Source organism: Tiliqua scincoides, chromosome 5, assembly GCF_035046505.1.
Source record: "Tiliqua scincoides isolate rTilSci1 chromosome 5, rTilSci1.hap2, whole genome shotgun sequence".
Taxonomy (NCBI): domain Eukaryota; kingdom Metazoa; phylum Chordata; class Lepidosauria; order Squamata; family Scincidae; genus Tiliqua; species Tiliqua scincoides.
Window position 1 is genome coordinate 91,133,340 of NC_089825.1, and position 15,333 is coordinate 91,148,672.

Sequence of the window (15,333 nt, forward strand, 5' to 3'; positions counted from 1 at the left end):
GATCTTCCAGGACTCTGAAAAAACCCTCCTTGTTCCAAATGGTGTTTGAAGTAGGATAGAGAGCTAGTTCTTCTGTCGCTTTTATTCTCCGGCTTTATTTTTCATTTTTCTCTGTAGTTGGTTTATTTTATGATTTTTTGTGTGTGTGCATTTGATTGTTTTGTGTATATCTGCATTTGTCCCCATTGTTACGTTCTACTTTAAATGGGAAAGTGGGGTATAAATGTTTTAAAATAAATAAATGAGATAAAAGGGTAGGAATCCCATTTTCCAAGACCTGTGAATGCAGATCCTAAACAAGTTGCAATCTTAAACATGCTTACTGAGGATTAAGGGCCCAATCTTAAAGGCCCTTAGCACTGGCGCTGAGCTCCAGCGCCACCGCTGGGTGTTGTAAACATGCCGTAAAGCAGCTAAAACGCCTGACATGGAGGTTCTCAAGTCTGTGCCAGCAAAATAGCCCGTTACAGAGTCTGCGCCTTACTCCCTTACGCGCTTAAAGCTGCCCCTTCCCCTGATGAGACCTCCAGCGGCTTCCCTGCACCACAGGGCACAACGGTCTCCATTTTGGCGCTGCTGTTCTTCTGGGTGCCAGGAAGCTTAGAACTGGGCTGCCCAACTCATTGAACTCCATGTGTCTTAATTCCAATAAACGTGCTGTATTTTCTTATGGACTCGGAACTTTTTTAAAATCGTGGGATCATTCCAATTCACCTCCGAAAGCATTCCTTCTGCTAATCAAGTGAATTCCTTCACTGATCAAGGCATTTGTCCACTCTTTGCTAAGAAACAAACCCAACAAGAGAAGAGGCTTTTCTGCTTGTTGCGAAACACTGCAAACTCCAGACCATCTCCACCAAGGTCAGACAAGAGTTACCACTACCTTGGCATAAGGTAGGGAGCCAGATTTTGTTTTACACCAGTAATGTTACTTCAGTAGAGAAATGTAAGACAATTGGGAAAGGTGTACTACAGCTTGATGAGTACCCATCCCATCTTCCACACTCATCTGGCTTGACCTTCCTTTCTTTTCCTTGATCCCTGCTTCCTCCTACTCTTGCCCCATGAGAGTCTCACCTCTGTTTACTGCTCCATCCGCCCTGTTTCTGCTGCATCCATTTCTGCTGATGCCCATTCCTGTGGCTGGGTGATTTAGGGAAAGCAGTGCCTTTGTGACATCAATAGCCAGCAGACCAATCCTCACCTCAGGCTCTCTTTGGACCGGATCCTATCCCCTGAGCTCCAGTGGTGCACTCGCACCGCCAGCGCTGGGTGTCATAAAAATGCTGTAAGGCACTTTCCTGCAGGAGGTGGAGATGCGGTGCCAGCGGAGAGGCCAGCACCAGTTGGCACTGGACCTTGGCACTGGGAAGATGCCACAGATGACCACCGGCTAGTGACTATCCCTGCTGCGTGGCACAAAAAATTGTTGGAGTGGGGGAGGGGGGAAGTGGGGGAGGGGGCAGAATTGGGGGGAGGGAGGGCCAGCAAGCGGATTGGGCCCAGGGGGGCAGGACAGAGGTGGAGGCTGCTGCTGAATTCTATGCCTTCTCCCAAGCCTGTCACGGGCCTCCAGTTCTGGCCCCACTGGGGCCAGCAGAGCTCAATATGGGTTAAGGGAACAAATGTTCACAAGTGTTTCCTAACCCTGAAGTGACTCCAGCAGCTTCTCTGGCCATACGGGGTACAGTGGTGGCCATTTCAGCACTGCTGTACCCCCCACTGCCACCAGGGGATCGGATTGGGCTGTTCGTCTCTTCCGTAGGTGTCTTGCGTTCTAGGCATCAAAATAGGCTTGAGCTGATGTGATAAAGGCAAGACTTTTCTCCACCAAGGCAAGGGAAAGCAGTGTTGTTTCCCTAATGGGTTTCCTAGGGGGAAAGGTTATGTGAGGTTCCTCTCTCCCAAGGGGAAGTTTTCCATTCTGCAAACAGAGGGCCTAACGACATGATACATGTCAGTGTGCGCACATATATGTGACATGTAGCTAGGCCCCGTGTTGTTTGCAGAAAAAGTGAGCCCCAGAGAAATTTGAACTTCCGCTTCGGGGAGGTAGAAATTAGACTGGAGAAATAAGGGGGTGAGGGGATGCTTAACCTTTACCCTCTCCACCCTAGCAAATATGCATTTGGAAACTGACAGGAGGAAGAGACTGGGAGGGGGGTGATTGAGGTGGAGAAATGGCTCCTGGAGCAAGTCCCACTGAATTCAGTCAAACTTTGAATTGGACTTGCACATGATTGTGCTGTAGGTCTGTTTTTCTGTGGATTTCTGACGCACTCTTGTCTCTGGGAACTCTCAGTGCACAGAATGCTGAGCTGGATGGACCAACCTCCCTTTGATCCAACATGGCAGTTCTTCGAGCCCAGTCCACCCTGTGTCCCTTGTTCAAGAAGAAAAGCTTCATGCCCATTGGCCAGTGGCATCCAAAGGCCAGGAGCAGGTCTGAGAATACATCATTTCACAGCCGATGAGGTCATAGCTGGGGCATCTATAGCAACCCCAGTAAGGAGCAAGAGCAGGAGCTGGCCCCCACGTACTGCCTTGTTTTCTTGGGACCTTGATGCTGGATGGCTGTGCAACCATGAGTGGCTGCGAAATCTTCAGCTTCCCTGTGGTTGTGGCCAATTCCAGGCACAGGCTCACCTCCAAAAAGGTGTCCAGTTCCAGTGAAAGCTCTGGAAGTGACAAATCTGAAGCAGGTAGGGTTGTTGCGATCCTAAACTTGCTCATGACTAGAGTTCTGCAGTGGAGTGGGATGCAGGTTTGCACCAAAATACGTCCCCCTCTATTCAGTAGAGCGTCTCCTATCTGTGAATAGGATTGCAGCCTGATGTGAATCCTACATGTGCATAGGACTGTAGCCAGAGAGGTGGAATAGACCCATAGGCCAACTAATCCAAGCCACTGTTAAGCATTAGGTCCACCATCATGGAAGCCTGCTTCATTTCACAGCCTAATACTATGCATGTCTACTCACGGGTAAGTCCCATTATAGTCAATGAGGCTTACTCCCAGGTAGGTGCAGAAAAGATTGCAACCTCAGTGTATGTAATCTAGCAATCAAAAGATGTCACAAGCAGAGAGCAGATGCTTGTCAGAATGGAACTAGCAGAGGGAAATACGCAAATGTTTCAAGTCTGTGGAACTCCTTGCCACAGGAAGTGGTGATAGCATCTCGCCTAGATTCCTTTAAGAGGGAATTGGAGAAATTTCTGGAGGAAAAGTCCACCATGGGTTACAAGTCATTATAGGTAGGTGCAAGCTCCTGATTTTAGATGTAGACTACCTCAGAATGTCAGATGCAGGGGAGGGCACCAGGACGCAGTTTGAGTCTTGCTGTCTTTTGTGCTCCCTGAAGCATTGGGTGGGCCACTGTGAGATACAGGAAGCTGGACTAGATAGGCCTTTGGCATGATCCAGCGGGGCTCTTCTTATGTTTTTAAGTAAGTTAGCCAAGCTACATGTGGCAGTGAATGAGGAATAGGCCTCCTAGATCTACCCTTTTCTCTTTAAATCCTTGTCCCATCCTTGGTCATTTCTCATCTCAATAATCCTTCCTTCCTTTCCAGAGGCTTTCAAACCTTTTACTAAACCTCTCCCCCTCTTTCTTCACATTGCAATCCCATCACCACTCTTCCAGATCATGCCGCTTGCATGCGTGACAGTCCTATTTCATTCGTCGGTTTAAATTTCACCTATATTTGTAGATCACTATTCCCTCCAGAGGTGCTTCAAACAGTTGTAACAAAAGAAAATATACACGTGAGGAATACATAGAAACAAGAGAGGGGGAAGATAGGGTTACATGCTGCCAATTGTGATGTGCTCCAACTTCCTTCAGGAGTAAGATCTATGAAGGGTAGAGCTACACAAGTCTGGTTTTCTTTGGATGAGAGTGCATTGGAGACGGGCAGCCCAATCCTAACCTGCACTGTATCCAGAGCAGGTTAGGAGGCCCCTGGAGAACACCTAGCAGTAAGTGAATTTATTCCATGTTGAGCAACAGCCTATGTGGCTACTCAGATCAGCGCCAACTATTTAGCTGGTGCAAATCTGAGCAGGCCATGTAAAGCTGTACGGTCTGGGAATGGGAGTTAGGATACGGTGCGCACGACTGCCACCAATCCTGCCCCCTTCTGGGCCCAATCCTCCCTTCATTCTGCCCTCCCCTGCCCAAAAACGCCCTCTCCTCACCCCCGAAACCCCCTCCTGCCACTCTTTCCTACCCCTTGTACCACCTGGCGCAAACTTTCCCAATCTGGCCAGAGCAGGGGCTGGATCCAGCTCTGCCAAGCTAGTGTGAGCCTCCCCTCCAGCCCAGCCACCTCCTGAGTCAGTGCAAATGTGCCTTACAGCATGTTTGCGACACCCTGGAGCTGGCACAGGGGGTCTGCTCCAGCTCAAATTGCTCTCAGGATTGTACAGTTAAAGGCTCTGTGATGTTTGCTTTTTTTTTTACAAGTAGAGCACAGGTGGCTGCAAACAGCAGGCCCTCTTACAAGGCAGCAAAGTGATTGACCCACATCAGAGCCCAGGAAAAGAAACCCGACACCTTCAAGTGTGCCTTCATCCAATCAATAATCGCTCTCTGCCTCTCTGCGTTTTTTTCCAAAATTGGCTGTTTTTATAAACAACTAAATAAATATTACAAAACATTAATAATCCATCTTTAAAAATATTAATAAGCAATCTATGTGTAGATCTCTTATAAAGGCTTCCAAATGTTCAAAATATGTATAGGTACAAAATATATGTAGTTGCCATATATAAACCATCTGCATAAATGTTGATAAAGTTAAAAGATCCTCAAATCACTGGATAATGGTGGGGGGGGGCAGTGTTATCTTTCTAATGTTTTAGTATTTTAGCTACAATTAGAGCACAAAACTACTGCTTTTCTCGTAGTCCCCAGTCACTTTCTCCAAACTCTGTTTAGTATCTCCTTCACAAACACAAATTCATCCTGTTTCCTGACCATGAATTCCCATTGTGGGAAACCCCAATCTATTGCTCTGGGTTATAAACCAGCAATCTGCCTAATTAGGCATGATAGGTGCTGTTATGGATTGGAATTTGCTCTTGTGAACCAGCCTCCAAGGGAAGACAGATAGTGTTGCACCCCAGAACTTCTCACAGCTCAGAGAAGTGGGGCATGAGCATATGCATTAAGACTGCGACTTCGGATTTAGACAACATTTTGAAGGGACAGCCTGAGGTTTACAAGACGATCGTTTGGTGGATCAGAGTAACTACAAGCTGAAAGGAAAATACAAGGCAAAGGAATCACAGAACCCAAGTCCTCTTGGTTTAGTGCAGCCATTTTCAACTACTGTGCCGTGGCACACTAGTGTTCCATGGGTGGTCTGCATGGACTTTGGGGAGGGTCATTTATTAGTAGGGCAATTGGGGAATTTTGAGTCCCTACCAGCAGAATGGTGTACTTTGTCAGTAGTCAAAATACTGACGGTGCGCCTTGGCCATTTTAGCACCTTGTCAGTGTGCAGTGAGATCAAAAAGATTGAAAATCACTGGTTTAGTGGTCAGGCAAATTGACATACATGTGCACAGGTGAAACCTCCATATCTACTGATTTGACATCCACTGATTTGACTCACAACTGATACTGGGGTCCCTCTCTGAATGCCTTGTAACTAGGAAAAAACCACCAAAATCCAATTTCCTACCTTTGTGCGGTTAAATACTTATAATTTCATTCCATTAGATTCTATTATTCACCCCATCTAGTGGCTGAATGCGGTATAGCATCAATATACCAATGCATTCTGGGGCAACAGTGGAGTAGCAAGAAATCTAGAAATGGGTCTTTAAAGCTATTTTTCCATTTATTTGGTATCCACTGATTTGTTTTTACCCACTAGGAGTTCCGCAATGGAACCCCCAGTGGATAACGAGGCACAGCCCTGTAGTACTTGCTAACTTTCCAAACCTTTCAAAGTGGTGTCCTCTCAGGAGGACAGCAATTCTTCACCCCAACTGTTACCCTGCAAATGCCCGATCTCATCTGATCTCGGAAGCTAAGCAGGGTCAGGCCTGGTTAGTACTTGGATGGGAGACCGCCTGGGAATACCGGGTGCTGTAAGCTTATACCATAGTCTTTCGAGACTGAAGGTTGCCAACCGTGTTTTTTTTCTTCACCCTAGCATGGCATCTTTTCCAGTAGGAGTTGGTATCTCTTCTGTATTTATTTTTTTTTAGATTGTGACCCCTTTGGGGATAAGGAACCATTTATTGATTATTGAAAGCAGTACTATATGTAAATATTCTTAATGATAATGATCATGATACTTATGCCAAGCAGGGAGGGGGATCTCTTATTTCTCACTCATGATGATAACAACAATTAGATATGCATTATCTGTGGGTCGGGTACGGCAGGGTGGTGTTCGACTCATCCTGTCTTTCACACAATCGTTTTGTCTTCTTCCTCCAGTGAGGTCTCAGGTGGACTCAAAACCTCCAGCTGCCCAGACTCACCACTACTTCCAGGCCACCAAAATTCAGGTATACCAGCTTCCCTGTGCATCTGGTGAGACTGAAGGCCTAACCCAATGTTACATATAAACAGGAACTACTAAACCCTGAGGGCCCATTGTTTTCAGGAAAAGCCACTCTAAGATTCACAATCTGGGGCACAATTCTGCCCACAATCTGGGGCAGAAGCAGAGCCAACCCGGGCCATGGTTGATGGGCTGGTAACCAGAGGCAGATTGGCAGGGGACACTCACCACAGACCCACTTCCACTGCTCCTTCCACTCCCTGGATTAGAACAGGAAGAGAGTAGTGGAGTCAAATAAGAAAAGTGGAGAGCTGGGAGTTAAAGTGTCTTCTTAAAGTGTCTTCTCCACACTTCCTCCTCCACTCCATTCCCCTATTCCTGTTCTAGGAGTCGGAGCAGCAGTCACTGGTCATCTCCAGGTAAGAAAGCAGTGGCATTTCCAGAGCATTTCCCCCTAGGGTGGGTGTTCCCCCAGCTGTGTGACAGCCCCCCTCACTACACAGCACCCCCCCCCCCCGTCATGATGCTGAGCAGCGGTTGCTATGGACAGTGTCAGGTTTGGGTCCACCAGTGTCTGGCGCACTGGTGCGAAGTGCAGCACCCAGAAATACTTTGGTGGTGAAGCTACGACATCAGATCACCACCACCAACTTGCTTCCGGGTGGGGGGCATGATTTGCTGCCAATCTGACACATCAAGGAGGAGGGCCTTCCACTTTCAAACGCAACACAAAGCTCCACCTGATGGAGACTTGACCAACATGCCCATCACCGCCCACTCTGCCCTGGGGTGTGGTATGTGCCCCCCCACCCCAGCGACACCACTGGCGCAACTTCTCATTGACAGGAGATCTTGGGTTGGCCCTAGAGAAGGAAGTAGCAAGGTGCTTACTACCTTCAACTGCTTTCAGTGGTCTAGCTATTTTCTACTGAATCAACCCAAGTCATTCACTCATTCATTACAGTGAATGGAAATAATGTCTCTACCAAACCATTCCAGCCCATCCCTCCATTTCTGTGCTGTCCTGCCTTTTTTTCCTGATCTGATTTGCAGCAATGTTTTGGATTTTAAACACAATTGCTGGGCCCCACATAGCCTGGCCCAGTGTTGCTGAAACCTCTTCTTCTACACACTTTTTGATCAAAAGGCTCCTTATATTGTTGCTTCACCCACCCACCCACCCCCCCAACCTGAGGGAGCGTGGAATCATGCCCGGTGTGCTTCGATCCAATAACACACCAAGTGGAAGGTGCAGAAACAGCCATTTATTGCAGGTTAACCAAGCAAGGCGCAAGGAGAATGTTCTCAGATCATGTGCAGAGTTCAGCTGTATTCAGCCAGCCTTTTATACTCAGTTCAAAGCAATAAACAGGCAAAAGCTCAGTACGTTTCCACCCCGCCTCACCTAAGCACCCTTCTGCCCTTCCTTTTGGTAGGGATGTCCTTCCTCCAGACACATTATACTGCTCTTACAAGATAACAGGGTACTTACACAGACTGGCCCGGTGGTTATCTTCAAGGACCAAGGCACTGGGTGACTGGAACTAAAAGCACTGGATGAGGACGTGAGGCTATCTCACGAACTTACCAAGCAAAAAGTTTGTACGCATTTAGTTTTGCTCTTGTCTCTAAACATGGAGTCACTGTTGTCAAAGTATATAGCACCCCACCCCCCCACCAGGCTGGAACACTCCTCCGCACTCATGGCGTTCCATTTCCCAACCTAGACCAACAGGAGAGCCCTTAGCCTATGTCATCAATATAAAGAAACATCAAACAATTACAGAAATGAAATACGTGTAAAAAAAACTTAGTTATTACCAGGTGTTGGTGAACATTGGCGTGTCACCCAAAATGTTGTAGCATGTCATCTTTGACATACATTTCATAGGTTTGCCATCACTAGTTCAATCTTCAGTGTGATCTTTTATTTCTCTGAGGCAGTGGTATTCAAACTGGGGCGTCGCGATGCCCCAGCCTGTGGGTCCTGGCCTCTGCCCCCTTAAGGGGCGGAGGCAACCAGGAGACAGGGGGAAGGCAGCGGCGCCATTCAGGGAGGCTGCAGGTGCTTGGGTGCACTTGCCCAAGCCTCCTGCAGCCTCCCGGGGGTGCGGGGAGCCCTGTGCAACCTTCGGCAGGGCTCCCCAGGTCAGGAAAAGGGAAAGCGGAGCGATCGCGCCCCGCTCCGCAAAACCGGAAGCTGAGCACAATCGCTCCGTTTTTCCTTCTGACGGTGCTGCAGGGACTGGGGTGCACCCTCCAGTCCCTGCAGCAGCCGTCCCTGTGTGCAGGGAGCCCTGCGCGAGCGCCTGCAGGGCGCCCCAGGTCAGGGAAAGGGAGAGTGGGGCGATTGTGACCCCAGTCCCTGCAACCCCCTGAGCGACACGATCCTGGGGATCGCGTCGCTGCCTTCCCCCTGCCCCTGCTGCCTCCCCCCCACCCCCGCCAAGACTTACTGCGGGTTTCAAACTCCCAGAGAGTTTGAAAACCACAACAATAAGGTGTTAGATTTTTGGGCCAAATCAATGAACATTTCCTCTGTTTGATCAAAACAGCGTGAGCAATGGCCTCACTAGGGTTTGCATCACCCTGTGTGGGAGGCCAGCAAGTCACCCCTATGATGGACCTCCTCCCATGCAGTGGGCGGGGCAATGTACCATCGCCCCACCACTGCTGGTTTTTTGGCTATAACTTTTGATAGAATACAGGTATTTCAATGCAGTTTGTTTCATTGCATTCTGCATGAAACTACGCAATGATTGATATGTAACATGATGGCATTATTTGAAAATTATCAAGATTTAAAAAATTTTGGCCACCCCCCCCCATGCACATCTCCCAGTGCGGCCTGCACCCCCACACCCTTGTAGTGACGCTTCTGTGCATGAGAATGGAAAGAGGAAAAGTGGGGGTGGGTGGGCATACTGGTGAATTTAAGTACAAAATGAGCATTTGTAGTCTTGCTCTTGAGGCGAAAGGCAAGTGTAATAACACAGGATGTGTTGTAACTCAGTGGTAGATTGTTTGCTTTGCATACAGGAAATTCCAGATTCAGTACCTGGCAGCAGATCTAGGTAGGGCTAGGAAGCTGAAACCCTGAAGAGATGCTGTCTGACTCAGTAGAAAACAATCTCTGATGTCAAGTGTCAAACATCTACACTCCTCTGCTTTCTGCAGGATGCCCAGAAGAGAATCGGGCTGATTGAACGAGAAAACAAGTCCATTTCGGCACGTCTGGCTGACATCTATCGTGGGGGATGCATGGTGGATTGCTGGAACCCATACAGCAAGAAGAGGTGGGTGCTTGCAAGAGAGTCATGCCCCCAGCTCACAGCCTCTTTTGTGCTCTGTCTCCCTTGAAACAGGTAACAGGTCCTCAGCGCTACCTAATTAAAATATTACTTGGCAAGGAGTGTCTGCACCAGCTTTTTTTTTCCTGAGAAAAGTCTGAATGCATAAAACATACACACAGAGGTATAGAGAAATAAAAGTGGTAAATACTACAGGCAAGAGTATAGGAACCGCAAAAGATCTATTGCAATTCTATATAAAGCTTAGAAGTAGATAAGAGAGGAAGGATTCCACACCAAAGCGTATCAGCATGTACATCTTTCTGGGAGTAAATCCCACTGAATGCATGGGTTTACATCAGAGTAAGTACTTCCTGGCCCACTCTGCTAGGCAACAAGAACTGGGTGGGATAGTTAACTGTCTTCTTTCTCTGTGTTCCCAGTCTTCCCAGCTCTTTGTCAGTCTTGCCAAATATTGCCAGTTTGGTTCTCTTCCTTTTTGCTGTCTACTGTTTTGCCAAAGCTGTTCTTTTCTACTTTCCAAGGGGGATCAAGGGAAGGATGTGAGTGTGGCAATGGACAAAGATGCCCCTCTAGGCATCAAGACTATCCTGTTAACCCTTAGATTTCCCAAGAAGCAAACTGAATGCACACAGTAACTGAGTAGTATGAATCATGTATGCCTAATCAGCTTGAATTATTTTGGGAACCTATTTTCTCCCTTTGGATTGGGGGGGGGGCGTTCCAAACTAACTACGAACTGTAGTTAGTCTGTGGAACTCCTTGTCACAGGATGTGGTGATGGCATCTGGCCTTGATGCCTTTAAAAGGGGATTGGACAAATTTCTGGAGGAAAAATCCATCACGGGTTACAAGCCGATGACGTGTATGTGCAACCTCTTGTCAGAATGCCAGATGCAAGGGAGGGCACCAGGATGCAGGTCTCTTGTCTTGTGTGCTCCCTGGGGCATTTGGTGGGCCACTGTGAGATACAGAAAGCTGAACTAGATGGGCCCATGGCCTGATCCAACGGGGCTGTTCTTATGTTCTTAAACTTCTGCAAACCTATGGAGACCCGAGTACTCAGAAACTCTTAACTGTGATCTGTTTGGGTTTTGCAGCGTAAACCGAGAGAAGCAGAACATAGAACTTGTGAGGATCACCGTGGAGAACCAGGGTATCCTTAAGAGGATCAGAGACCGCAAGCCAACCATTGACCGGAAGCAATGTGAGAAGGATTGGCTGGCAAGTGCACCCTTCACCATTCTTCTCAAAAAGCAACTTTGACTTCCCTTATTGTAACAGTTCAGTAGACAGTTTAGTCCTCTATTTCACAACTAGTTCAGTCGTTGTAGTAGACTAATTTTTTTATATCAGCTGGAGATGCCCTCTTCTGCTTTCCACAGGTACCTGCCTTTTCTCTGGCTGGGATGCAAGTTAGGCATTCCCTGTGGCTGCACGCAGGTTCTGGAACTTCTTTCCCAAAGAGGACCCACTTAGCCCTTTCCCTGATGGCTTTTTGTCACTATAGAAAGGCCATATAGGCCACTATAGACTGTCACTATAGACTGAAAGGCCACTATAGACTGTCTCTTTCAGCAGGCTTTTCATTTCTAAGAATTTTACCCGCTGTTGATTCTGCTAGTTATTTAGTTTTGGGAATCCTTCATGATTTTATTTTTTTTATTTTTCACACGTTAATACTAGCCATCCTGCAATGAGCTCAAGGTGGAATACATGGTTCCTTCCCTCCTTCTTGTCCTCACAACAACAAATCTGCGAAGTAGGTCAATCTGAGAGATCATGACAGGCCAAGGTCACCCAGGCGGCTTCGTGTCTGAGCAGGGATTTGAATCTGGATCTTCTAGGTCCAAACTGAACACCAGAACCACTGCACCGCCCATGGTGTTTTTCCTTTGTTCTCAGACTCAGTTGTTAATGTGACGTCCTAACCTGTAATATCATCTCATTCATGTTAGCTTCCTTGGGTACTGAGTGCTCCAGAAAGGTGGGATATAAATGTATTTATTGAATTGTATGCTCCCCATCCATGAATCCTGACTAAGCACCATTGAAATCAGTGGAGGTAAATTAGTCATGATGACTTATTTAAGTGCCGCTATTTTTGATAGTGCTTGGTCAGGTTTTATTTCCTTTGAATATAACCCATTTATTTTATTCAGGGGTGGTGCCACCAGGAGCACCATCCCCTGCCACTGCTGTGGGGAAAGGGAGGAAGCTCCTTACCCTGCTTGTCACACAGTTTCATGAAACTCAAAAGTGCAAGACTTCCAGTTTATGGAAAGAGTTTGATGGAACAGCACTCTGTTCGCATAAGGCCAGAAGCCTTGTACGTACAGCTTTAAAGAAACGGGACAGGGAGCAAGGCTGGGGCTGAGATCCGCTGCTTGCTCAGGTGAGCAGATCACTGTGGCTATCATCAGCAGTGGACTAAAGGGAGGTGGCAGCAGACTCAGGGTGACGTACCCTGAATCCACTGCCCCCTCAGACCCCTTCGCAATCCACCGCTGAAGCAATTCACTGCACCTCACTTTGTGGTTGGGCTGATAGTGATTTTATTTAGAGGAATTTAAGGGCCCAGGTCAGCAATTCCCAGACTCACCATGGCCCTGGCCCCTTTCTTTCATGGCAGCCTTCTCAGCTCTCCCAGGTGCCACCACCTTGGATCAGGCAAGATCCAAAATGGTGACACCTGGGAGAGCCAGGAAGAAGAAGATGCTGGGGACATCCTGCGAGTTTGTCACAACACCCTCCGGCTCCGTGGTGCATAGTTTAGAAACCACTGGTCTAGGTGGCATAAGGGCAGCTGTGCCATAATGCTCCAGACATAGGGTTGCCGACCCTCCAGGATTGGTGTAGGGTCTCCAGGCATCTGTGACAACCAGCAGATGACTACTGAATCGAATCCTGGTGATTCCAACAGGGCCGCCTTGGTGTAATGACACTGTGTATGGAAAATAACATCTCCAGAAATAGCTTCAATCAGAGCTGGCAACTTTATCCATACACATAACTGGGAGGGATGACATGAAACATACATAGCAAAAGGAGCAAGGAAGGTAGAAAAAGCCAAAAGTATCCTTGTAGGAAGCACCAGGGCATTTAACCTGTAACCAGGTCTGTGTGTCAATTCCATGGTCATGATGTATCCCATGCTGAAGCTCAATCCCATGGGCCAGGCCCATTGGTCAAAAGTAGGAGTTCTCTGTTAGGAATCACACAGGATAAGACTGCAACTGGTCTTACATACAGCTGCCATACAGCTGTATTCAAACCCTACACACTGTCTGCAACACTGTGGACACACTTTCCCTTTTAGTGCTCCAGAGCTCAGCGATGATGTCATCGCCAAGTGCTCCAGAGAGCGGACAGTGGCCCAGTCACCTTAGGAACTCCATGGTCCATAACACCTTGCTTAAAAAAAAGCAACAACCCCAAGTTTTCAGAGGCTGAAGGACATGCTGCTAAAACCGGCAGGCTTCTTTGTGTTCTTTTTTGACAATTTCACTTGCAGTGATTGAGGGCAGGTGAAAGGGATCTTCTATCATCATTTCCTGTGTGTTTTGCTGGAAAGGAGCACAAGAGGTATACCATTTATGTGGTATACCAGGGATGTCCAAACTTTTTGGCAGGAGGGCCACATCATCTCTCTGACACTGTGTCGGGGGCCGGGAAAGAAAAGAATTAATTTACATTTCAAATTTGAATATATTTACATAAATGAATATATTAGAGGTAGAACATATATGAATGAATGAAGGTCTTGTAATAGCTCAAGGCCTATAAAAGGCCTTGCACAAAGCAAGACCAGCCTTTCCTTCATTGCTGCTGCTGCATCACAGACATGAAACAACAAGCAGAGGAGGGAGCCCTCATCCCACTGCTCATGCAAGAGGTCAAACAGTTGGCCGTCACGCTGAGAGCAATTGCGTCAGGCCAGCACGGGCTCCAGCAAGTCTCTGGAGGGCCAGAGGCTCATTGGAGACTGGGGTCTCCCTGAGGGCCAGATTGGGAGTCCTTGAGGGCCGCAAGTGGCCCCAGGGCCGGGGTTTGGGCACCCCTGTGGTATACAAATAGTCAGACCTGAGAGCATTTTTCCAAGTGAAACAAGGACTTTAAAACACACACACACAAAAAAATACCAGGAGTACATCACTTCCCAGTGTTGCTGCAAGACAGAACATAATTTCCCCGTTCCATTGCCCTGATTTAAATCAGCCCCCGCCTAGCCTGAAAGTTACTGTGGAAGGGGGAAAGAAGACAGGCTTTGGGAGATAATTTTGAATCAGACAAACCGGGAGGAGATTAACCCATTTCTCCCTTTCCAGAACTCTAGGTCTACTTTTCAGCTAAGAAAATGACTTGTTCAGTCTGAAGTTTAGGAATGAGGAAGACTTTTTATAGCTTTCCTGTGATAACAGTGAATATTTAATTTTTGCATTTCCAAGGTTAAAAAAAAACAAAAACCCTACAAGACTTCTGTAACTCAATTAGTAATTTTCCCCCTGCGTTTGCAAATCAGGGAGCGGGGAGGCTGTTTAGTGGAGGTAATCTGTGCAGCTCCTGCGTGGGAGAGAGTGTTCCTTCCCTGTTATTAGTTGGGTTAGGGGGAGGTTAGAGCAGGGTTTGTATCCCACATGTCACGTTGCAAAGAGGCTCCCCCTTCCCCCCTCCCCTCTGGGCTCATTATCATGAAAAGATGCCAGCCCTAATTTCTTTGTCGGTGAAATTGAAAATCCCCCCCCCCTAAAGTCAAGCAACATCTCCTGCGTGTCAACAAGCCTCCCACAGACAGAAAGCAAGGAAGGCAGAAGGGCACAGCTGCAACCTTTTGTCTTAGCGCAAAAGTTGCCACCTCTTTGTTCCCGGTGCAAAAATGGAGACTGCAGGAATGCCTCATTGCAGATTGGGAAGGGACATCAAAAGTCATCTGGTTCACCTTTCTGTCCCAGGACAGGCCCAACATGGGCTTAAATCTTCCTGCTTCCTTCCTTTCCTTTCTTTTCTTTGCACCATTCACAGGTAATATTAATTAAAAGCATCGAGAGTTGATACCAATGAAATATAGTACAGGTGTGCCCATTTTATCTACAGTGGATCCGTTCTGGGACCGTCCACGGATAAGCAAATCCGTGGCCACTTCTGGTTTGACCAGCCAACTAGAAGTGGCTTTCAGAGGCCTCCAGGAGGCCTTCTGAGGCCTGTAGAAGCCTCCACAGGCCTCCATGGGTGTCAGAAGACCTGCCACTTCTGGTTTGATGAGCAAACTGGAAGTGATTTTCTCCTGGTATCCACGGCATCCACCTTGAGTCAAATCTGCAGATTCCGGATCCGCGGATACTGGGGGTTCGCTGTAGTTACAACCTGAACCAGTGGTAACCCATAAACAAACATCACATAAGGAAACCAGACCAACAAACAGCTCAGTTATTTTAAAAGTTTATAATACTACCTTTGAAGAAGAAAGGAACTCCTCTGTTGTGGGGAAAACACCCAGAATC

At 47.5% G+C, this 15,333-nt stretch overlaps 1 protein-coding gene and 1 pseudogene across 1 annotated transcript; both read left to right on the plus strand.

Annotated features, from left to right (window-relative positions):
• The first annotated feature begins 2,584 nt into the window (after nucleotides 1-2,584).
• CFAP97D1 (CFAP97 domain containing 1) lies at nucleotides 2,585-11,098 on the plus strand. The gene is made up of 5 exons (XM_066629273.1): nucleotides 2,585-2,702; nucleotides 6,455-6,550; nucleotides 6,909-6,940; nucleotides 9,699-9,817; nucleotides 10,933-11,098. Exons 1-5 carry the CDS (start codon nucleotides 2,585-2,587, stop codon nucleotides 11,096-11,098), a joined length of 531 nt encoding a protein of 176 aa, XP_066485370.1.
• Nucleotides 5,985-6,106, plus strand: LOC136654694 (5S ribosomal RNA; annotated as a pseudogene).
• Nucleotides 11,099-15,333: the final 4,235 nt, after the last annotated feature.